This window comes from Caretta caretta, chromosome 8 (genome assembly GCF_965140235.1).
Source record: "Caretta caretta isolate rCarCar2 chromosome 8, rCarCar1.hap1, whole genome shotgun sequence".
NCBI lineage: Eukaryota > Metazoa > Chordata > Testudines > Cheloniidae > Caretta > Caretta caretta.
The window spans coordinates 41,711,250-41,735,077 of NC_134213.1; the positions used below are offsets into that span (position 1 = coordinate 41,711,250).

The window sequence follows — 23,828 nt, forward strand, 5'->3', positions numbered from 1 at the left end:
ATCCCCTCCTGTCCATGTGCCCCATGCAGGCTGTTCCTTTACACCCCAGGGCTGGAGCTCACTCCTGCCCAGGGTGCCAAGCACACTCCTTGGCCTCTCTCCAAGCCCTGCACAATATATCAGCCCATTTGCCGTCAAGGCTGCTTTTGGACAGAAAACTGGGGGTTTCAGCTAAATAAAATTTTCACTGAAAGTGTCTGCTTTCCACCAAAAAGCGGAATGCCCAACAACTGACTGGGGGTGTGGCCCAGCCAGGGACTCCAGCCACAGGGAGAAGGGTTGCACGAAGCACCTGAACTGCAATTCCTAGGAAGCCCTAAGTTGCCATTTCCAAATTGAAAAACGTCAGTTTTCAGCCAAAAGCTTTTCAATTTTCGGTTTTTTCACTGAAAAGTCAACAGTTTCCTTGGAAATAGAGCCTTGTTTCCAACAAGAGCTGTGGTATGGCTCTTCATGGCAGAGCACCCAAAGCCAAGCAAGGGCGCTGGTTTGTGAGGCATCTCTTGCTCAGCCAGAGCCTGCTGTGTCTGAGCTGCTATACCTCCATACACAAAGGGCAGGCGCATCATTTCAGACAGATTGACCTATGCTTAGAGCCAAGGAACAAATAAACAAGGAACATCAAATGTCGGGTGTCCATGAAAACAGTCTGTCTTCTGCATGTTCAGCTCACAATGGTTGTCTGTCTCCAGCCCACGAACAGCGACCTTAGAGACAGACAGGAAACAGAAGCATAACAACTACATACTATACAGCCACCACATAAATGGCTGTCATGGCAGAGCTTTGCCTCCTTCCCAGGCAAGTACACTCAGTAGAAACATGATGTTGGAATTCCCTCCGAGACCTTTTCCATTCAACTTATCCAGAATACCTTGTCCAGTTCTGGGAGAACATTTCATCCAGTTCTCTGGGATCCAAAACACTCAGTTCAACTCTGGATTTCATCACTTAGGTTCCTTTATTTGGGATATAGCGAAGCTACTCTTAGCTGATCAGACTCAAGCATAGGGTGTGGGTATAGAGCGTACCACACATCCAAAGCTGCACAGACAACCTCTTTCTTTATAGACCTTTACACATTACATTGCATTTGGTATATATTACACCACACATTTTTGGCTTGGCTTGGTTACTTTGCAGGAATCAATCCTCTGTACAGCATGCTCTGTCCATGTGCTGTTCATGTGGAACCTGATCTTTACATTCCAGGTTTTTCTTGTCCATAGTCCCTAGCATGAAGGTATTGCTGCTTATCTTAGCTAGCACAGACATCCTGACTCCAGCATACTGTTTGTCAAGCCCCTATTTACAATTTAACCTTCCTTTCACCTTCTCAATTATACTCACAGAGAAATGAGGCAAGTTACCTATGTCAAGCCAGGACAACACATGATCATAGTAATCATTGCCAAGAGACACTTATATGCACTCTGAAGATTCTCTCTCTACCTTCTCTTCACTCTTGCTTTCTGTCCCTCTGCAGAGCGAAGGAGATCAAGACCAAGTTGGGCACGCTCCTCCAGAAGCCTGACTCGGCTATCGACCTGATCATCCCATACCCGGAGAAGCCGGAGAAGCCAGCCAAGGTCCAGAAGTGAGTACTTCCCCATTTATCAATGTTGGCTCTATCAGACACCGGAGAAATGGGTCATTACAACTGAGTAGAATGACTTGTCATCCTGAACCACTCTGGCTCAAGGGGCATTTAGCTTTACTGTGGGAGGTGTGGAGTGCTTGCTTTCTGTTTTTCAGTTAAATTTTCAAATCAATTGTCTAATCTAAACAGAATGCCCTGGCCAATTCTCTGAGGGGTAATTCCATGTGCTTCACCATGTCTCCCTGCTGTTCCAGCTACTTGTGCTGCTCTTCTCAGCTTCCTTTCCTAAACTGCAGCTGGGTGTCATCAAACAGCTCTAGCCTCCAGCCCAATCTAGCTGCTTTTCGTGCTGGGGGAAGTTATGTATTTCTTGTAAAGTGAGGCACCTAAGGGGTCGTAATTTGTCTGTAGCATCTAATAGTGAAAGCATGATAGAGGTATGCAGAAAGCTACTGTTATGGATGAGTTTTTCTCTTTCCCCCTTCTTTGTCACTCATGATTTCTGCCATACTTTTGGGTTTGGATGCAACTCTATTATTCTAATTATTTGATTCTTAGACTATGGTAGCCCCCACATGTCCCAGTCAGGGGAAGAGAACTCAGTGCCTCTGCCTCAAACCTTAAAGAGAAGTAGCATTTCCTTGGGGAATTCACAGAGCACTGGAGGAAAGTTACTTTGTGTCAATATTTAAAAAGGATAAAAACAAGTAACTACAGGCTCATCAGCCTGACATCCATCACAAGAAAAACTGGAAACACTGATATGGGAGACAGTGGTAAAGAATTAATAGATGGCAGCATAATTAATGCCAATCAATATGGTTTTACAGAAAACAGGACTTACAAACAACCATGATTTTATTTTATTTTTTTAATCAGATTTCATATTTGGTTACAATTGGGTGTAACTTTGTTGACAAAATATACTGAGATTTATTTAAGTCATTTGCCTTAGTGTTAAATAACATGCTGGTTAAAATAATTAGCAGCACTAAAAAGAAACAATGTCGCATATATTAACTGGTTTAAAAACTCGCTAAGAGATAGATCTCAAAAAGTGACTGTAAAGTGGTGAATCATCATCCAAAGTGGGTGTTTCTATAGGGCCCTCCATGAATCTGTTCTTGGTCCAACACGAATCAATATCTTTAACAACGATCTGGAAGAAAATGTAAAATCTTTGCTGATCAAATTTTCAGATGACACAAAAATTGGTGAAGTGGTGAGTAATGATGGGAACAGGTGAGTTAGCAGCATAGAATCATAGAAGATTTGGATTGGAAGAAACCTTAGGAGGTCATCTAGTCCAACCCCCTGCTGAAAGCAGGACCAACCCCAACGAAATCATCCCAGCCAAGGCTTTGTCAAGCCGGCCTTAAAAACCTCTAAGGATGGAGATTCCACCACCTCCTAGGTAACCCATTCCAGTGCTTCACCACCCTCCTAGTGAAATAGTTTTTTTCCTAATATCCAACCTAGACCTCCCCCACTGCAACTTGAGACCATTGCTCCTTGTTCTATCATCTGCCAACATGGAGAACAGCGTAGCTCCATCCTCTTTGGAACCCCCCTTCAGGTAGTTGAAGGCTGCTATCAAATTCCCTCTCACTCTTCTCTTCTGGAGACTAAATAAGCCCAGTTCCCTCACCCTCTCCTCATAAGTCATGTGCCCCAGTCCCCTAATAATTTTTGTTGCCCTCTGCTCCAATTTGTCCACATTCTTTCTGTAGCAGGGGGCCCAAAACTGGATGCAATACTCCAGATGTGGCCTCAACAGTGCTGAATAGAGGGGAATAATCACTTCCCTCAATCTGCTGGCAACACTCCTACTTACACATCCCAAAATGCCATTGGCCTTCTTGGCAACAAGGGCACACTGTTGACTCAGATCCAGCTTCTCATCCACTGTAACCCCTAGGTCCTTTTCTGCAGAACTGCTGCCAAGCCATTCGGTCCCTAGTCTATAGCGGTGCATGGGTTTCGTCCGTCCTAAGTGCAGGACTCTGCACTTGTCCTTGTTGAACCTCATCAGATTTCTTTTGGCCCAATCCTCCAATTTGTCTCGGTCACTCTGGACCCTATCCCTACCCTCCAGTGTATCTACCTCTCCCTCTAGTTTAGTGTAATCTGTGAACTTGCTGAGGATGCAATCCATCCCATCATCCAGATCATTAGTGAAGATGTTGAACTAAACCAGCCACAGGACCGACCCCTGGTACGCTCCGTTTGATACCGGCTGCAAACCATTGATCCCTACCCTTTTAGCCCGATGATCTAGCCAGCTTTCTATCCACCTTATAGTCCATTCATCCAATCCATACATTTTTAACATCCTGGCAAGAATACTGTGGGAGACCATATGAAAAGCTTTGCTTTGTTATATCACGTCCACCACTTTTCCCATATCCACAGAGCCCCAGTTATCTCATCATAGAAGGCAATCAGGTTAGTCAGGCATGATTGCCCTTGGTGAATCCATGTTGACTGTTCCTGATCACCATCCTCTCCTCCAAGTGCTTCAAAATGGATTCCCTGAGGACCTGCTCCATGATTTTTCCAGGGACTGAGGTGAGGCTTACTGCTCTGTTGTTCCCAGATTCTCCTTATTTCTTTTTTTAAAGATGGGCACTATATTTGCCTTTCTCCAATTGTCCAGGACCTCCCCTGATTGCCACAAATTTTCAGAAACAATGGCCAATGGCTCTGCAATCACATCAGCCAGCTCCCTCAGCACCCTCGGATGCATTGCATCCAGCTCCATGGACTTGTGTATGTCCAGCTTTTCTAAATAGTCCTTAACCTGTTCTTTCCCCACTGATGGCTGCTCACCTCCTCCGCATACTGCACTGCCCAGTACAGCAGTCTGGGAGCTGACCTTGTTCGTGAAGACAGAGGCAAAAAAAGCATTGAGTACTTCAGCTTTTTCCACATCATCTGTCACTAGGTTGCCTCCCCCATTCATTAAAGGTCCCACACTTTCCCTGACCTTTTTCTTGTTGCATCCCTTGCTAGCTGCAACTCCAGTTGCGTTTTGGCCTTCCTGAATACACCCCTGCATGCTCTAGCAATATATTTATACTCCTCCCTAGTCATCTGTCCAAGTTTCCACTTCTTGTAAGATTCCTCTTCGTGTTTAAGCTCACTGAAGATTTCTCTTTTAAGCAAAATATGCCTGGGGTATTTCCTATTCTTTTTGCACTTCAGGATGGTTTGTTCCTGCCCCCTCAATAAGGCTTCTTTAAAATACGGCCAGCTCTCCTGGACTCCTTTCCCTCTCATATTAGCCTCCTAGGGGATCCTGCCCATCAGTTCCCTGCGGGAGTCAAAGTCTGCTTTTCTGAAGTCCAGTGTCCGTATTCTGCAGCCCCTCCTTTCTTCCTTTTGTCAAGATCCTGAATTTGACCATCTCATGGTCACGGCTGCCCAGGATTGTCATCAACTTCTACTTCCACTACCAATTCTTCCGTGTTTGTGAGCAGCAGGTCAAGAGAAGCATGGCCCCTAGTTGGTTCTTCCAGCACTTGCACCAGGAAGTTGTCCCCAAAACTCTCCAAAAACTTTGTGCATTGTCTGTGCACTCCTGTATTGCTCTCCCAGCAGATATCAGGGTGATTGAAGTCCCCCATGAGAACCAGGACGTGTGATCTAGAAACTTCTGTAAGTGTCCGAAGAAAGCCTCTTCTACCTCATCCTCCTGGTCTGGTGGTCTATAGCACATGCCCATCACAAATTCTTGAGATTCGCGGTCTGGACAACAGTTGAATGATTACATCCCACTTAGGAGGGAGTCCCCAACCACCACTACCCATCTCCTCCTCTTGGTGGTTATGGAATCCCCATCCCTAGGACAACGCATCCCATGCTTTCCAGTCGATGGGGTCTCTTTCTGATCCCTTCCCTCAGATGACTCTATCAAACCATTCTCCACCATAGTACCTGTGCAGAGAGCCAGAAAATGGTTTCTTACGTCTATCTGCATTGGGGATACATGGGCTCGTCTCTTTATTCTTCTGGAGGTCACTTGCTCCCAATTTTCTTCCCCGTTCTGATTCTGATTCTTCAGCATGCTGTGCCTGCAGTACCAAACACTGGCTTCTATCCAGAAAGTCTTCATTTTCTCTGATGCAGAGCAGGGTTGATGCTTGGGTCTCTAGTCCTTTAACCTTCTCTTCCAATATGGAGACCAGCTTGCACTTAATACAGACGAAGTCGCTTCTATCCTCTGGGAGAAAGACACACATGGCACGTCCTGTGCAGGTCAGAACAGCTGATCGCTGACATCCATATTGTCTTCCTCCTAAGAGCCTCTTCAGAATCATAGAATATCAGGGTTGGAAGGGACCTCAGGAGGTCATCTAGTCCAACCCCCTGCTCAAAGCAGGACCAATCCCCAACTAAATTATCCCAGCCAGGGCTTTGTCAAGCCTGACCTTAAAAACTTCGAAGGAAGGACATTCCACCACCTCCCTAGGTAACGCATTGCAGTGTTTCACCACCCTCCTAGTGAAAAAGTTTTTCCTAATATCCAACCTAAATCTCCCCCACTGCAACTTGAGACCATTACTCCTTGTTCTGTCATCTGCTACCACTGAGAACAGTCTAGAGCCATCCTCTTTGGAACCCCCTTTCAGGTAGTTGAAAGCAGCTATCAAATCCCCCCTCATTCTTCTCTTCCGCAGATTAAACAATCCCAGTTCCCTCAGCCTCTCCTCATAAGTCATGTGTTCCAGTGCCCTAATCATTTTGTTGCCCTCCACTGGACTCTTTCCAATTTTTCTACATTCTTCTGGGACCCAAAACTGGACACAGTACTCCAGATGAGGCCTCACCAGTGTCGAATAGAGGGGAATGATCACGTCCCTCGATCTGCTGGCAATGCCCCTACTTATACATCCCAAAATGCCATTGGCCTTCTTGGCAACAAGGGCACACTGTTGACTCAGATCCAGCTTCTCGTCCACTGTAACCCCTAGGTCCTTTTCTGCAGAACTGCTGCCGAGCCATTCGGTCCCTAGTCTGCAGCAGTGCATTGGATTCTTCCGTCCTAAGTGCAGGATTCTGCACTTGTCCTTGTTGAACCTCATCAGATTTCTTTTGGCCCAATCCTCCAATTTGTCTAGGTCCCTCAGTATCCTATCCCTACCCTCCAGCATATCTACCTCTCCTCCCAGTTTAGTGTCACCTGCAAACTTGCTGACGGTGCAATCCACACCATCCTCCAGATCATTTATGAAGATATTGAACAAAACCGGCCCCAGGACTGACCCTTGGAGCACTCCACTTGATACTGGCTGCCAACTAGACATGGAGCCATTAATCACTACCCATTGAGCCCGACAATCTAGCCAGCTTTCTATCCACCTTATAGTCCATTCATCCAGCCCATACTTCTTTAACTTGCTGGCAAGAATACTGTGGGAGACTGTGTCAAAAGCTTTGCTAAAGTCAAGGAACAACACGTCCACTGCTTTCCCTTCATCCACAGAACCAGTTATCTCATCATAGAAGGCAATTAGATTAGTCAGGCATGACTTGCCCTTGGTGAATCCATGCTGACTGTTCCTGATCACTTTCCTCTCCTCTAAGTTGTATTTACTGCTCACAGAAGCCTGAAAGGCAAAAACTCTGTGGGAACTCCCCCCAGGAGAACTTTGTTGGCTTCTCCTTGTTCGCTGCTCCACAGAGTTCTACAGAGAGATGTGGATCTCTTGATAAGGTGGGGTCATTGGAACAATATATGTTTCATTATGGCCAAATGCAAAGGTCAAACATCCAAGGGACAGAGAATGCAGGTCACATTTACAGGCTTTGGAAAGCAGTGACTCTGAAAAAATCTTATGGGTCCATGGTGGAAACCAAGTGAGCTCCTAGTGCAATGCTGTGGCTTAAGAGGATCAATGTGATCTTTGGATATATGAACAAGGGTCTATTGAGTAGAAGCAGGGAGGCAGTGTTACCTCTGTGTACAGTACTGGCAAGTCCATTACTGAATACTGTGTCCAGTTCTGGTGTCCATATTTGAAATGATGTTGGAAAACTGGAAAGGAGTAAAAAAAGAGCTACAAGAACAATTTGAGGTCTGGAAAACCTGCCTCACTGTGAGAGACTGAAGAACCTTATCCAAGAGAAGATTAAGAGGTGATAACTTGATAAATACCAAGAGTTCTAGCAGTCTGCACACAGTCCAGTGAATGATGGGGCGTATTCAAAGTCGATTTTCCCCAAAACACTGAAAGACAATCTCTGCTCCTTCAGCACTCTTATCTTGCCAGATTTCATCTTTTGACTTCCCATATACTCCATAACTCCTGCTGTTTACAAAAATCACAACTTTTTTTTTAAATAGGGATTTTCCCTACTACTCTCATAATTTTGGACCAGAACTTGAAAATTTTAGCACAAAATATGAATATTTAAGAAAATAAAGTCTCAGTAACTAAAAACAGAAGCTTAAAATAGAAACACTCAGGCTCCTTCACCATAGCTGTCACTGCAGCGTTGCTTTAACAACAGACTGCAAAGTGCTTTGGGATCCTCCAAGATGTGTGTGATGTAAATGTAATGCATTGTTATTGTTATTATCCATTGTTATTTTTATTACCCATTCATAATAGTCTGAGAGAAGGCAATTAAAAGGACGAAAGCTATTGTTTTACAGTGTATTTTGCACTCACTCACTGCCACCAGATAGCAGGCACTTTGTTTGAATTTTTTACCCACAAAAACCAAATATATAACCATTATTCTTCTTGAATGTAACTTATATCTCCTCACACTCTACCATTAGCTGTTCATCCTGCAATACTTCTCTGTGTAGCCCCTGTTATAGAGTCCTGAAGACTGAGCGGGCCCCATTCAGAGGTGCTGTAGAAGGGGCTGTTGGTTGTAGGGCGGTGGCTGGGTGGGAGTCCAGCAAAGTCCAGACTGGTGTACCCTATATGCTGAGGAGTGGCCCAGCCCTGGGAGGGTGCCTGCTGTATCTGCTTCCTTTTATTCACAGAGCAGGAGTCTGGGGTTGACACTGAATTCAGACTGTGGGAGCTTGTGACATGCTGCGTCTGTCAGATGTTGCAGTCACGGGGGAGGGAACGCTGTGTGAGCACCATTTGCCATATACCATGTGCAGCTGCTGAACTCTGGGAGTCTTGGCAAGGGGCTTACTGTTAGGGAACTGTCAGAAGTCCCCTGTCTGTTAGGGCATTATATAGCTGTCCATCACTGTAGCATGTGGGTGAACAATTGCACACGCCTGTGTGGGGAGCTTAGGCAAGGTTACTTTCATGCTGAGGGGTGTTAGGTGAACCAGAACGGGGATGGAGGTGACTGGGAGGAAAAAGAGTTAATAAAAGACATTAATAACAAAGTGCATAGCTAGGAGCGAGGTGTGTAGGAATAAAGACAAAAGCTAAAGGCTGGGACCCACAAAGGACAAGCTGGGAAACAAGAGAAACAGATACAGCATTAATACAGCATTATCCACCTTGCATTTACCTTTGAGCTTGGCACAAGCTCTGGTGGATGCCAGTGGCTGAAAATATATAATATGAATCAGCACCAGCCTTATCTCTGAAGAACAGACTTCCATCTGTACCAGACGCACATCAGATTTAGGAATCAGAACATAACAAACCCATTAGCCTCTGATTCTCTAAGGAAAACTGATGGCCTCTTTCAGAGGGAGATGAATCAAGGCTGTGTATCCTTGAATCAAACTGGTTAAATTAAAACCTGGCAGACTCTGCAGATGTGCCTTCAGAGATTTAATCTGAGTCATGATGTTCTGCTGTTATTGACCATTAGCCTCATTTTAACAAGCTGTTACGAACAAATTTGGCACTGTGCTTCTGGAGTGTCTGGGGCTTCAGTGTCTGCATCCTGTACTTACGCATTGTTGCATGAGGATAAAGGCACAAAGAAGGGATCTCCGCAGAAATGACTCTGTGCTTGGCAGACCTGTCTGTAGTCCCTTTTCTGTGCATGGAGATAGTTGTTTCATTTCCCATCTCAGCATCTACTCCTGCCTGATGCTGGGGTGTGTCTGTTTATATAGGTCTTTATCTCGTGATGATGAAAGAGTCCCTTACACTGTTGTGTGAGTCCCTGAGGCCCGACCAGATTCTCACTGGGGTAATCACATTGTGCTGCCATGAATGTTCATTGCCATGCATATGGTTTTGACACTGGCAGACCAGGTGCCCCTAAATCTCAACTGAACACTGACAAATACACAGCTGGAACCAATCTGGCTCACTTATGTATGAGTATTGTTGAACTAGGTAGCAGAGTTATAAAAATGTGCTTAGTGTTTAGACTTTATGGAATGCTTGTAAATTGCAGTATGCATTAATCTCACTTATAACAGTTTGTATCATCTGCTATAAGGTAATATTTAAGTGTTTGCTCTGTAACTGACAGGTTTCAGAGTAGCAGCCGTGTTAGTCTGTATCTGCAAAAATAAAAGGAGTACTTGTGGCACCTTAGAGACTAACAAATTTATTTGAGCATCAGCTTTTGTGAGCTATAGCTCACTTCATCGGATGCATTCAGTGGAAAATACAGTGGGGAGATTTATATACACAGAAAACATGAAACAATGGGTGTTACCATACACACTGTAACGAGAGTGATCGGTAAGGTGAGCTATTACCAGCAGGAGAGCAGAGGGGAAAAACCCTTTTGTAGCGATAATCAAGGTGGGCCATTTCCAGCAGTTGACAAGAACATCTGAGGAACAGCAGGGACGGCGGGGAATAAACATGGGGAAATAGTTTTACTTTGTGTAATGACCCATCCACTCCCAGTCTTTATTCAAGCCTAAGTTAATTGTATCCAGTTTGCAAATTAATTCCAATTCAGCAGTCTCTCGCTGAAGTTTTTTTGTTGAAGAATTGCCACTTTTAGGTCTGTAATCGAGTGACCAAAGATATTGAAGTGTTCTCCGACTGGTTTTTGAATGTTATAATTCTTGACATCTGATTTCTGTCCATTTATTCTTTTATGTAGTGACTGTCCAGTTTGGCCAATGTACATGGCAGAGGGGCATTGCTGGCACATGATGGCATATATCACATTGGTAGATGTGCAGGTGAATGAGCCCCTGATAGTGCGGCTGATGTGATTAGGCCCTGTGATGGTGTCTCCTGAATAGATATGTGGACACAGTTGGCAACGGGCTTTGTTGCAAGGATAGGTTCCTGGGTTAGTGGTTCTGTTGTGTGGTGTGTGGTTGCTGGTGAGTATTTGCTTCAGGTTGGGGGGCTGTCTGTAAGCAACGACTGGCCTGTCTCCCAAGATCTGTGAGAGTAATGGGTCGTCCTTCAGGATAGTGGTCTGACCCACTGTTATGCCTACCTACATGCCTCCAGCTTTCATCCAGGCCACACCACACGATCCATTGTCTACAGCCAAGTTCTACGATACAACCGCATTTGCTCCAACCCCTCAGACAGAGACAAACACCTTTTGAGACAAACACCTTCTGAGACCTTCAGACAAACACAATCTTACAACTACAATACCCACCTGCTGAAGTGAGGAAACAGATTGACAGAGCCAGAAGAGTACCCAGAAGTTACCTACTACAGGACAGCCCCAACAAAGATAATAACAGAACGCCACTAGCCATCACCTTCAGCCCCCAACTAAAACCTCTCCAACGCATCATCAAGGATCTACAACCTACTAGATACAACATAACATTATAACATTCAAAAACCAGTTGGAGAACACTTCAATCTCTTTGATCACTCGATTACAGACCTAAAAGTGGCAATTCTTCAACAAAAAAAACTTCAAAAACAGATTCCAACGAGAGACTGCTGAATTGGAATTAATTTGCAAACTGGATACAATTAACTTAGGCTTGAATAAAGGCTGGGAGTGGATGGGTCATTACACAAAGTAAAACTATTTCCCCATCTTTATTCCACCCCCCACCCCACCCCCGCTGTTCCTCAGATGTTCTTGTCAACTGCTAGAAATGGTCCACCTTGATTATCATTACAAAAGCCTCCTCCCCCCCCCCCAGCTCTCCTGCTGGTAATAGCTCACCTTACCAGATCACTCTCATTACAGTGTGTATGGTAACACCCATTGTTTCATGTTCTCTGTATATATAAATTTCCCCACTGTATTTTTCACTGAATGCATCCAATGAAGTGAGCTATAGCTCACGAAAGCTTATGCACAAACAAATTTGTTAGTCTCTAAGGTGCCACAAGTCCTCCTTTTCTTTTTGCTCTGTAACTGTAAATCACCAGACATGAGAGAGGAATTAACAAGTGTGAAATACTAGTTTGCCACAGGAGGTGTTATCTTCTGCCCTACAAAAGAAGGCCCACCAACACCAGACGGACAATTGTGGAACATCAGATGCCAAAAGACTGTGCTGATTGCTCCCCACCATTGTCCCCCGACCCATGAAAAGGAGACATGCAACTGAATTCCTCACAACAGCTGAACTTGCAACTCGAAGTAGAAGGGCGAAAGGGATAAAAAGCACTAACAAGGAGGAATTGTAACTTTTATGCTGCTTGGCCTCAGTGGGGTAAGGATTACTGAAGCCTGGTCTACACTACAAAGTTAGGTTTGATGCAAGGCGGCTTATTTCAGCCTAGTTTTGTATGTCTCTCCCACCAATATAAGTGCCCTGTTAAACCGACATGGGAACACCACCTCCATGAGCCTAACAGCCCAGCTAAGACCCACAGTCGATGTACTTAGGTTGATGCAGTGCGAGTGTAGACATTACATTACTTATGTCAACCTTAACTGTCCTCAAGCTGCTGTGCCACAGTGCTGCATTGTGACCGAATATACCCCTGTGTTCACGCCATACACACTATTGTGATAATTTTGTTCAAGCCAGGTTTTGTAAGGTATCATCTGAAAGCTCATAATTTGCTGATCAGTATCATCCTGATAAAATATGTGTGGCAACATTGTATGTAAAGTTATAAGATTTCCCTGTGGGGTATTATTAACACACGTTTCAACTCTCACAGCCCTGCCCAAACAGGTTGGTAAATAGGTCTGTCCTAAACAAAGGAATGTGTGCTTTGATTAATTTGCATCAAGTCATCAAGCAGGAAGGGAAACAAAGAAAGCTCATACAAGCAAGAAAAAGCCAGCAGAGAACATCCTTTTACATAAACTCTGTCTCCTAGTGCCCTGCTGGAAATGTTTTTAAAGAAAGGGACTGAAACAATAAAAAGGAGGGACAAACACCCCAAAGCACACCTGTCTCTCTCTCTGTTCATTGCATTCACTGCACCTGAAGTGACAAAGGAAGCATTCATTGGACTGTGGGGAGGGGTCCTGACCTATACTGTTTGATCAATAAGACTGCTGAAAACGTGTGAGAAACTTTGCTTGAATCTGATATAGTATGTTAAATTAGCTAACAGAAAAGTCTTATTTTTATTTTTCTTGTAACCATTTCTGACTTTTATGCCTCATAACTTGTACTCAAAATCTCTCTTTGTAGTTAATAAACATGTTTTATTGTTCTATCTAACCCAATGTGTTCAAATTGAAGTGTCTGAATAACTATCTGAGATAATAAGGTGATATATTATTACCTTTAAGGAATAACAGACTTAAAATATTTTGTATTGTCCAGGAGAGGGCTGAGCATACATTTCTGTCATTAGTCTGAATTGTACAATGACCACTTTGGTCATCATTGTGAACTCCACTGACCAGGGGTCATGTAGACTAGAAGCCCCCTCCCCTTTAAAGCCCACACATTTATAAAATTCCTTTTCCTGATTGCCTGCCTTGGCCAGCACACCTAGCAGCTCTCCATTGTCAAATGCAACTGGCCAGCTGACCATGCCAAGTATACACTCCAGATAAGCTTCTGCCTGGAGTAGACAGAAGATACTGAACCTCCTGGGCCTATGAGGAGAAGAGGTTACGCAGTCACAGCTCTGAACCAGCCAACAGAAATGTCGACATTTATGAGCAGATTGCCTGGGAGATGCAGGAAAAAGGGTATGACAGGGACCAGCAGCAGTGCTGTGTGAAAGCCAAGGAGCTGCGGCAGGCAAACCAGAAGCCCGGGAGGCCAACAATTAATCTGGTGCCAAGCTGCAGACCTGACATTTTAATAAATTAGCTGCATGCCATACTCAGCACTGACCACTCCAGCCCCCTATACCATGGTGGATACCTCCAAGGACCCTGAGTCACAGGCTCCTGCTGTGAACAGCAAGGAGAAAGAGGTGGACAAGGAAGATGAGGAAGGGTATGGGGGACAGGCAACCAGGTGATCCAGCTATGCAGTGAATATGCAGAACCTATTTTTGACTCCACCACAGCCTAGCCAGTCCTGCCAGTTGAGCACAGGCGAGCCCAGTGCAGGGGAAGGAACCTCGGGTAAGTGCGCAGATAAATTTTCCATTACAGGGTTGGCACCCCCAAAATAGCAGGACACAGCTTCTGACTTTTCATTAATTTACTCATGCTAGAAGAGGTAGCGGTACAACCAAGAGAGATACAGTTGCTATCTACATTTCCTGCCCCTCTAGAGTTAGGTGTGTGTATGGGGGCAGGCTGAGTTGTTTGTTCATGTATACAGGGATGTCCCTTGAATTCTCCTGTGAGAGCTCAATGCCACTTCCATGGGAATTCTCGCAATCCTCTCTGGAAGGTTTCTAGGGCTGGCAGCCTTATTATTTCAAAGTAGGACAGTTTCTCATTCCACCCAGTGATAACTTCAGTGGGCATCATTGCAGTACAGAGGCTAGCAGCATACAAGCCTGGGCAGCTTCAGGATGCTGTGCTCTCTCTGCCTGTGCTACCCTCAGCAGATATCACCATCGCTTGTTGAAAATGGTGCCACTATTCAGTGCCATTGCCCTGGACTACTGGGTTCATGTAACTGAGCAATTCCCTCCTCATTTCCCCACCATCCAGCAGCTATACTCACCATGGCTGGTGCTGTGACTGGTGCTGTGTGCATGGAATCCCAAGCAGGAGTTAGAATGTAGTGCTTAAAATGTTAGGGGAGTGAGTTCTGCATCTTAAGCTTTGCTTTCTGTAGTGAACAGACTGACAATGGTACCTCTGCATGTTTTATCTGCAGCTGCAGCCTTCAGGGCCTCCCCCTCCATACCCGTAGAATGCCTGAGTCAGATAAGGAAGAGAAAGAAAAGGATTTAGGATGACATATTCAATGAGATCCTGCAAGCCAGTGCTGCATTGGACCATGAGCACAGGGCCTGGAGGATGAACACTGAGGACAGCCTGGAGAAGGATAAGGTGGAGAGGAGAAAGACCCAGGAGTCCCAAAAGGAAAAGGAGAGTGAGCTGCACCGGGACATAATGGTGCTTCTTGGGCAGCAAACATAGATGCTGCAGATTCTGATGGAGTGGGGCTTGCCTCCCTCTGCAGCTCATTGAGAACTTAATATCAGGACCATCATATACCCCCCTCAACATTCCACATGGCATCAGGGGTCACTGCATTACCCCTACCACTCCATCCAGAGGGACATCACAGCTTCATGTATATTAACCTATGAAAGCAACCGTTGATGTATGTGTAGCTGAAATGGACACAAGTGTTCCTTCCTCCTCATCAGTTCTGTTCTCTGAATTTGTTAAGTTTTATTAAGTTCTAAATGTATTTGCTTTAAAATTTCACAGTTTTGTTTTTTGACAGAATTCTTTTACAAAATAAATTTCTATTGTTTAAAAAAATAACTCCTCTTTATTAGTTTGCAAGATCTGCTCCTAAGTACTTGGCAGGTCTGGAGCAACCAATTACTTGTTACTGACAATGTGATACAACTGATAGGATAAACCCAAACAAAATTAATAGATGTATTGACAATGTTATATTCCTACATGTACAGCAATCACCACACAATTCCTACCAGGCAACAAAAGAGCAGGGCCAGGTAAAGCACACTGCAACAAAACACGTTACTGTGGCTCTGTGATAACTGAAGGGGGTTGTGGGGGAGCTCTCTTATGGACACCCAGCCAGCCAGTTAGCTGTAAAATCCCTCTTGGTGTCTGTTCTCTGCTTGGTTTACCTGTAAAGGGTTAGCAAGCCCACAGGTAAAAGAAAAGGAGTAGGAACCTGACCAAAAGAGCCAATGGGAAAGTAGAACTTTTTAAAATTGGGAAAGAAACTTTCCCTTTGTCTGTTGTTCTCCAGAGAAGGAGACATGGAACAGCAATGCTATGTAAGACTTGAACCAGGTATGCAGATTCATCTTCCATAGCTAGAAGAAATTATTTGGATATGTAATGTTTAGTTTGACACAATCAGGATTATTTTTTATTTTGACTTGTGGATCTCCTCTGTGCTAACCCCTGATGCTTTTGTTTGCTTGTAACCTTTAAGCTGAACTACCAAGAAAGCTAGTTTGGGTGCTTAATTTTTGGAATTGCTCTTTTAAAATCTAGCAAAAGCCCAAGTTCCAGATGTATTTTTTTCCTTTTTGTTTTTAATAAAATTTACCTTTTTAAAGAACAGGATTGGATTTTTGGGGTCCAAAGAGGTTTATGCATATGCTGTTTGATTAGCTGGTGGCAACAGCTAATTTCCTTTGTTTTCTTTTTCAGCTCTTCCCCGGAGGGGGGTGAAAGGGCTTGAGGGTACCCCACAGAGGCAAATTCCCAAGTGCTCCTTCCTGGGTTCAAAGGGGTTTTTTTGCATTTGCGTGGTGGCAACATTTACCAAGCCAAGATCAGAGAGAAGCTGTAACCTTGGTAGTTTAATACAAGCCTGGAGTGGCAAGTATTAATTTTTAAAATCCTTGCGGGCCCCCACTTCGTGCATTCGAGGTTCCAGAGTGAGGATTCAGGCTTGACAGGCTCACTGTTAAAATGGTCTTTCAAAACCTCCCTGAGCCATATAGCTCTGCTTTGAGCTCTTCTAATAGACCTTGTGTCTGGCTGTTCAAACTCAGCAGACAGCCACTGCACCTCTGCCCCTCCCCCAACAGGAAACTTTTCCCCTTTTGCTTCATAGGTATTATGTAAGACAATGCAGACAGCTGTAGGATTGGGATATTTTTCTAACTGAGGTCCAAACTTGTGAGTAAACAACGCCAGCCCCCCTTCAAACAACCAAAGGCACGTTCAAGTGTCATTCTGCTGAGTTGGTGGGTTGAATTGTTCCTTGGTGCCGTTGAGGTGATCTGGGTATGGCTTCATAAGCTAGAGAAGCAAGGAGTAGGCTGGGTAACCCAGGATCACTATTGGCATTTCAATATTCCCAGTGGTAATCCTCACATCAAGAAAAGAAAGTCTCTGCTTGCAGCTTTCTGAAAAGTCCAGTGTTCTTAAAGATGCAAGCATCATGCACCTTCCCCAGTTATCCACCAGTGCTTGCATAACCACAGAAAAGCAGCCCTTTTCTGTTGATGTACTCTGTGGCAAGGAGATCTGGTGTTAAAATAGGAATATGTGTGCTGTCTATCACTCCACTGCAGTTTGGGAACCCCATTGCTGCAAATCCATGCACTATGTCCTGCACATTGCCAAGAGTCACAGTTCTATGAAGCACAAGGCAATTAATGGCCCTGCACACCTGCATGACAATGACCTCCACGGTGGATTTTCTGACTCCAGATTGCTATTGGTCAGTCAGGAATCAATCTGGCATTGCAAGTTTCCACTGTGCGATCAACAGTCACTTCTTCACTGTCAATGCAGCTCTCATTTTGGTGTCCCTGCACTGGAGGCCTGGGGCAAGCTTGGTGCACGGATCCAGGAATGTGGCCTTGCGCATCCGAAAGTTCTGCAACCACTGCTTATCATCCCAAAATTGCATTATGATGCAATCCCAGCCGTCAGTGCTTGTTTCTCGGGCTCCACCATCTGCAGCTGCACTGTGAACACCACCAATAAACTTGAATTGATTGTCACTATGTCCCACAGCAACCTGTCCTCCAAGAAATTGTCATGTTCCCCACTGATTCAGTTCTTCTTGTGGCTCTGCAAATGCTGCAGGATTGTATGCCATCTGCTTGCAATGCTCATGACAACACTGAAGAGCTGTACAGGTTCCATGCTTCTGCCAGAGACGGTGGACAGCGAGGAGGGCCATGTGGGTTTATGGGATTTTGAGAAAAAGATGTGAAAATTATGGGATACAGATAACATGATGGAATGAAGTCAGTTGCAAACTGGGAAGTTGACCCCATGCTCCCAGTCACTCCTGTGCAACTCATTTTGCCCCATCATATACTACCAAAACTTCCCAAAAGACAGTGTGCTGGATGGTGGCAAGTTGCACACTGAGATACCTACCCATGGTGCACCTCTCTGTGCATTGACACAAGCGCTCATGGTGAGTACATGGACCTCCAACATAAGCAGCCAAGTATGCACGTGCACATGTAAGTATTCACTCTGGCGGCTTTATGCTGACTGACATAACTTGTGTCAACCTAAGTTTGTAGTGTCGATATGGCCTAAACATAAGCAAAAGATCCTCAGTGCTTGGCCTGTGTTAGCCCAAAAGGACATATAGAGCTTGCTTATTATAGAAGCTTCTATTACCTTTTGAAATTTAAGATTGAAATTAATTTGTATGTATTTATGTTTACCCACTTTAATCTTGTAAATAATGCTTATTTCCTTTTCCTAGTTAATATATCTTTAGTTAGGGCTTGGCTACACTTGTGAGTTTGTGCGCATTAAAACAGTCCCGGATGCCCTAGCTCACTACCCATCCACACTGGCAAGGCACGTAGAGCACTCTGACTCTGCAGCTAGAGCGCTCCTGGTACTCCACCTCGGCAAGTGGAATAATTTTTGCTGCGCCTTGGCTACAATGCCCGGGCATCAGTGTGAATGAGGTGTTGCATTACTGCGCTCTGATCGGCCTCCAGAAATGTCCCATAATCCCCTTAAGTCAAGTGGCCACTCTTCTCATTGTTTTGGAATCGCTGCAGGAATGTGGATATGCCCTTTCAAAGCTCCATTTCTGACAGCCGGCTGCTTATTTGCTCCGAGACAAAGCAACCGTTAGTGTGGAATGCTGTGTGTGAGAGAGAGAGGTGGGGGAGGAAGGGCGGTCTGCTGCTGGCTGAACTTACAAGTCAGCATGCTGACATGCTCTCAGCCCCCAAAAACCCACTCTCTCTCCCCGCACATACACACAGCACACTCCCTGTCACACTCCACCCCCCCCCCATTTGAAAAGCACGTTGCAGTCATTTGCATGCTGGGTTAGCTGCCCATAATGCACCACTCTCAATGCTGCTGCAAGTGCCGCAAACGTGGCCATGCCAGTACGCTTGAAGCTGTCATTGTGGACAGACTGCAGTGCTTTCCCTACTGCGCTCTACAAAGGCTGGTTTAACTCAAAGTGCTCTACATCTGCAAGTGTAGCCATGCCCTTAGTTTAAAATAGGATTGGCTGCAAGAGTTGCCTTTGATGAGAAATCTAAGGTACAACTGACCTGAGGTAAGTGACTGGTTCTTTGGGACTCGGAGTAACCGGACTATTGCTGTGATCTTCGGTGTAAGGGACCATTTATCACAAAGATAAGCTTACCTGCGTGGCAAGACAGACTGGAGTGCTCAAGGGGACTGTGACTGTGTTAAGGCTGGTATAGTATTTCAGGAGTTCACACCTGATAATTGATTGGTGAAATCTAAGTACAGAACTCACAGTCAGTTTGGGGTTTGTGCCCTGCTTTTTAACAGTCTGCCCTGAGGTTGGTACCCATGCCCTTGAGCCACTGCAGGACAGCTTGACACTGGTATTCTTCACTTCCTGTCCTAAACTGCTGTGGAGTATGGCTGTTCTGATGGTTGCCATGCTGCAACCCAGGGATGGATGAACCATAAGGAATCTCTACACTGGCCTCCCAGTGAAGACAACAGTGGTGTGAACTGCAGTGCATGCCAAAGTGTTGTGTCGTAACTCTCCTGCGTGCATGCTGCAGGTGCAAACTCTAAGGGCCCTTTTTCGCATTAATTTAAGTACTTTACTGTTACTATTTATTAGCTTCTTGGTTGTGCCAGGTGCTTACAAACGTGAGACACAGCACTGACAGATGCCAGCCCTTCAGGATTGTCCTGGCACCTCTAGGAATTAAAGATGAATCTTGAATTAAAGATTATGTCATGTGATGAAACCTCCAGGAATATGTCCAACCAAAACTGGCAACCCTAACGGCACTGCCCCTGACACAGTCTGTGTCCACTGGAGGTGGAGGTTTGAGTCCCAGCTTGAGGAGACATACCCATGCTAGCTCTGATCAAGCTAATACACTAAAAACAGCAGAGTAGCCACAGTGGTGCATAGGGTGAAAGGAGCTAGTTATGTACCTAGGGTTTAGGACAGCTGGCTCCTCCCACTCCTCCCGCCGCTGTGGCTGCCAGGCTATTTTTAGTGCACTAGCTTGATCCTGTCCAGCTCCAGTGTAGATGTACCCACAAAGACAAACCAAAAGACAGATTGGAGAAATGGGAATGGCAAAGAACTAAGGGGAAACCTGGCCCACTGGCAATCATCCATATCTATCAAGTGCAAAGCTGTAATGAATGCATAAATGTAGGCTGACTCACACACACACACAGAGGCTGTCAGTTCCGAAAAAACACACATCAAAATCGAGCACCTTGAACATTGAGGAAGTTGGCATTTGGATACAGATATTTGCCCTCCCAAACGCTATTTGGATTCAGGCATTTTGTTCAGTTCTCTAGGAAGTTTGGCTCCACATCATGAGTTCAGATCCGGGGCTTTGTTCTAGCCCATCTCCCAGTCAATGGATCTGTGATTCAATGTGATGCACAGAGAAGTTGCCCTAAAACTGCAGTCTCTTTCCCTATCTGCTGGAGGAGCCCAACTGGAAGGTCACTCCAGGAATAGAGGGGAAGCACACTGAGGCCATGGCTAGCACAGTTTATGCTGCCACTCTCGAGCAGCAGAACAGTCCCCACCCTCTGCCATTTCAGTACTTTTCACAGGCAGGATCTCATTAGTCTTTTACTTCCCAAAAGGCTTAAAAACTGAATGGTGGTGTTCATGTTCACTTGAGAAAGAAAGAGAGAGAGAGAAAGATTGAGTCATCCCCTGTGTCCTGCACTGCAGCAGGGCATGGGAACTGGACAGGCAAGCTGTGCGAGTTCAAGATAGCAGCCCCACACCACAGTGGAGAGAATTGAGAACTGAAATGATTCGCCCCACCCCCCTGCACACTCCCCATTTCTGATTCAGAGGGAGGTTGAGGACACAGGGTCCTCTGATAAATCAGATGAATGCATGAGGAACTGAGGAGGAGCCATCCCACTGCTATCAGCCCCAGCTTCCGGTCACAGTGGAAACTTTAGGGAAACTTCATCTTTATTCCCAGATGAAAACTATGTTAAATGGGAGCTCTGGGTGAGAGTGCACTTTGGTAATTCAGGGAAAACACATTCCAGCATTGTTGTGATTGTCCCAAACCCAAACATTAGAAACCCAGGAAATTCAGACTTAAGGTTAAACATAAAAAATTCATAGATTCATAGATTCCATGGCCAGAAAGGACCATTGTGATAATCTAGTTTGATCTCCTGTATATCACAGACCAGAGAACCGCCTCAAATAATTCCTACAGCAGATCTGTTAGGAAAACGTCCAGTATTGATTTAAAAAATGTCAGTGATGGAGAATCCCCTACAACCCTTGGTAAATTGTTCCAGTGGTTAATTACCCTCACTGTTAAAAATGTATGCTTTATATCCAGTCTGAATTTTTCTACACTGAACTTCCAGCCATTGGATCATGTTAGACCTTTCTCTGCTAGATTGAAGAACCAATTATTTAATATTTGTCTCCCAAGCAGGTACTTACAGACTGTGATCAAGTTACCTCTTAACATTGTCTTTGTTAAGTTAAGTTGAGCTCCTTGAATCTATCACTACAGGTAATACAGGTTTTCTAATCCTTTAGACATTCTCCTAGATCTTCTTTGAACCCTCTCTAATTTATCAACATCCTTCTTGAATTGTGGATACCAGACATGACACAACATTCCAGCAGCATCCGCACCAGTGCCAAATACAGAGGGAAAATAACCTCTCTGCTCCTAGTCTAGATTTCCCTGTTTATGCATCCAAAGATTGCATTAGCTCTTTTGGCCATAGCATGCACTGAGCGTTCATGTGCAGCTGATTATCAGCCACACCTCCCAGATCTATTTCAGAGTCACTGCTTCACAGGATAGAGACCCCCATTCTGTAAGTGTCGCTGACATTCTTTGTTCTTAGATGTACACATTTACATTTAGTCATGTTAAAACACATATTTGCTTGTGCCCAGCTTACCAACTGATCCAGATCGCTCTATATCAGTGATCTGTCCTATTCATTATTTACTACTCCCACAATTTGTGTGTCATCCGCAAACTTTACCAGTGAGGATTTTATGTTTTCTTCCAGTTCTTTAATATAAATGTTAAACAGTGTAGGGCAGTGGTCCCCAAACTTTTTCAATCGTGCTCCTCCCTTACCTGGTACCTGCCAGGAAGCCGGGCCAAGGGGTATGGGGTATGAGTGGAGCAGGATGGGGGAGGGAGAGCTGCATTCAGGGGGTGGAGGGGTGAGTGGGGCACAGGAGTGGAGGGGGAGCCGTGCTTAGGGAGTGAGGGGGGTGAGTGGGACAGGGCAATGGAGGGGGAGCTGTGCTCAGGACAGGACAGGGGAGCCGTCCCTGAGTGCTCCTCCAGGCTCCAGCAGCAGCTGCTCTTCCTGCCCGCTAGTAGCAGAGGCCAGTTACTATGGATAACTGGACTTTTAGTGTCCAGGTGGCAGGGACTGGGGCCAGGGCCAGAGTGAAACTTGGGGCAGAACAGGGCCAGGTAGTGCTCCCTCCCTGACCCCCAGGGGGCTGTCCTGGGCCTGCCATGCCCCCCCCCCCCAGACATTCCTTTGTGCTTCCCTAGGGAGGCGCAACCCACAGTTTAAGGACCGCTGGCAAAACCAATCCCTGCAGGACCCCACTAGAAACACACCCATTTGACGATGATTCCCCATTTACCATTAAATTTTTAGCCATTTATCAGTTAGCCAGCTTTGTATCCATTTATGTGGGCCAGGTTAATTTTATATCACTCTAATTTTTTAATCAAAATAGCATGCAATACCAAGTCAAATACTTTATAGAAGTCTAAGTATATTACATCAACACTATTACCTTTATCAATGTTAAACAAATGTTAAAGTCTGCAAATCTTGAATTAATGCACCCATAAAGCTTAACTCTTCCCTTTTGTGATACCATTTTATAACCAAGTTGTTATAGATTCATACGTTTTTAAGGCCAGAAGGGACTACAAAACCATTTATTTGGACCTCCTGTATAGCATAGGCCAGAGAATTTCACCCAGTTACCCTTGTGTTGAGCCCAGATTAAAGCCTCTTCCAGAGAGGAATCCAGTCTGGATTTGAAGCCATCAAGAGATGGAGAATCCACCACCTCCCTTGATAGTTTGTTCCAATGGTTAATCACCCTCACTATTAAAGATGTGTTCCTTATTTCTCATTTGAATTTGTCTGGCTTTAACTTCCAGCCATTGGTTCTTGTTCTGCCTTTCTCCACTCGATTATAGAGTCCATTAGGACCTGGCATTTTCTCCACATTATAATACATATACACTGTAATAAAGTAACCTTGACATCTTCTTTTTGATAAACTGAACAGATTGCGTGTCTCACAGTCTGGCATTTTCTGCAGCCAGTGAATCATTTTTGTGGCTCTTTTCTGCACTCACTCCAATTCTTCATCATCCTTTTTAAAATGTGGAAGCCAGAACTGGATGCAGTATTCCAGTACCACTCATAAATGCTGCATACAACGAGAAAATCATCTCCCTGCTCCTGCTCACTACTCTCCTGTTTATACATCCAAGGATCACATTTGCCCTTTTTGTCACAGCATTACTCTGGGAGCTCATGTTGAGTTACTTGTCTACTGTGAACCCTAAATCCTTTTCAGAGTCACTGCTTTCCTGGACACAATCCCCCATTCTGTAGGTATGGCTTGCAGTCCTTATTCCTAGATGTATGACCTTACATTTGGCTGTGTTACAACACATATTAATACATTTGGAGGGGCCCAGCTTACCAAGAGATTCTGTACAGTTGCCCTATCTCATCATTATTTATCATTCCTCTAATCCTTGTGTCATCTGCAAACATCAGTAGTGATTTTACATCTACTTCCAGATCACTGACAAAAATGTTTAATAGTGCCATGCCTAGAATTGAT

The 23,828-nt window shown here is 44.9% G+C and overlaps 1 protein-coding gene across 5 annotated transcripts in view; it reads left to right on the forward strand.

Annotated features, from left to right (window-relative positions):
• LOC125640780 (regulator of G-protein signaling 5) overlaps positions 1-23,828 on the forward strand; it is a 71,890-nt gene that overhangs the window by 22,064 nt on the left and 25,998 nt on the right. For all 5 annotated transcript variants that reach the window (XR_012669625.1, XM_048859680.2, XM_048859679.2 and 2 more), the window contains exon 2: positions 1,487-1,597. Coding sequence is in view for 4 of the 5 variants with exons in the window: in XM_048859680.2 (XP_048715637.1) it covers positions 1,487-1,597 (111 nt within the window). In the remaining variant the exon portion in view is untranslated. The remainder of the gene's footprint in view (positions 1-1,486; positions 1,598-23,828) is intronic.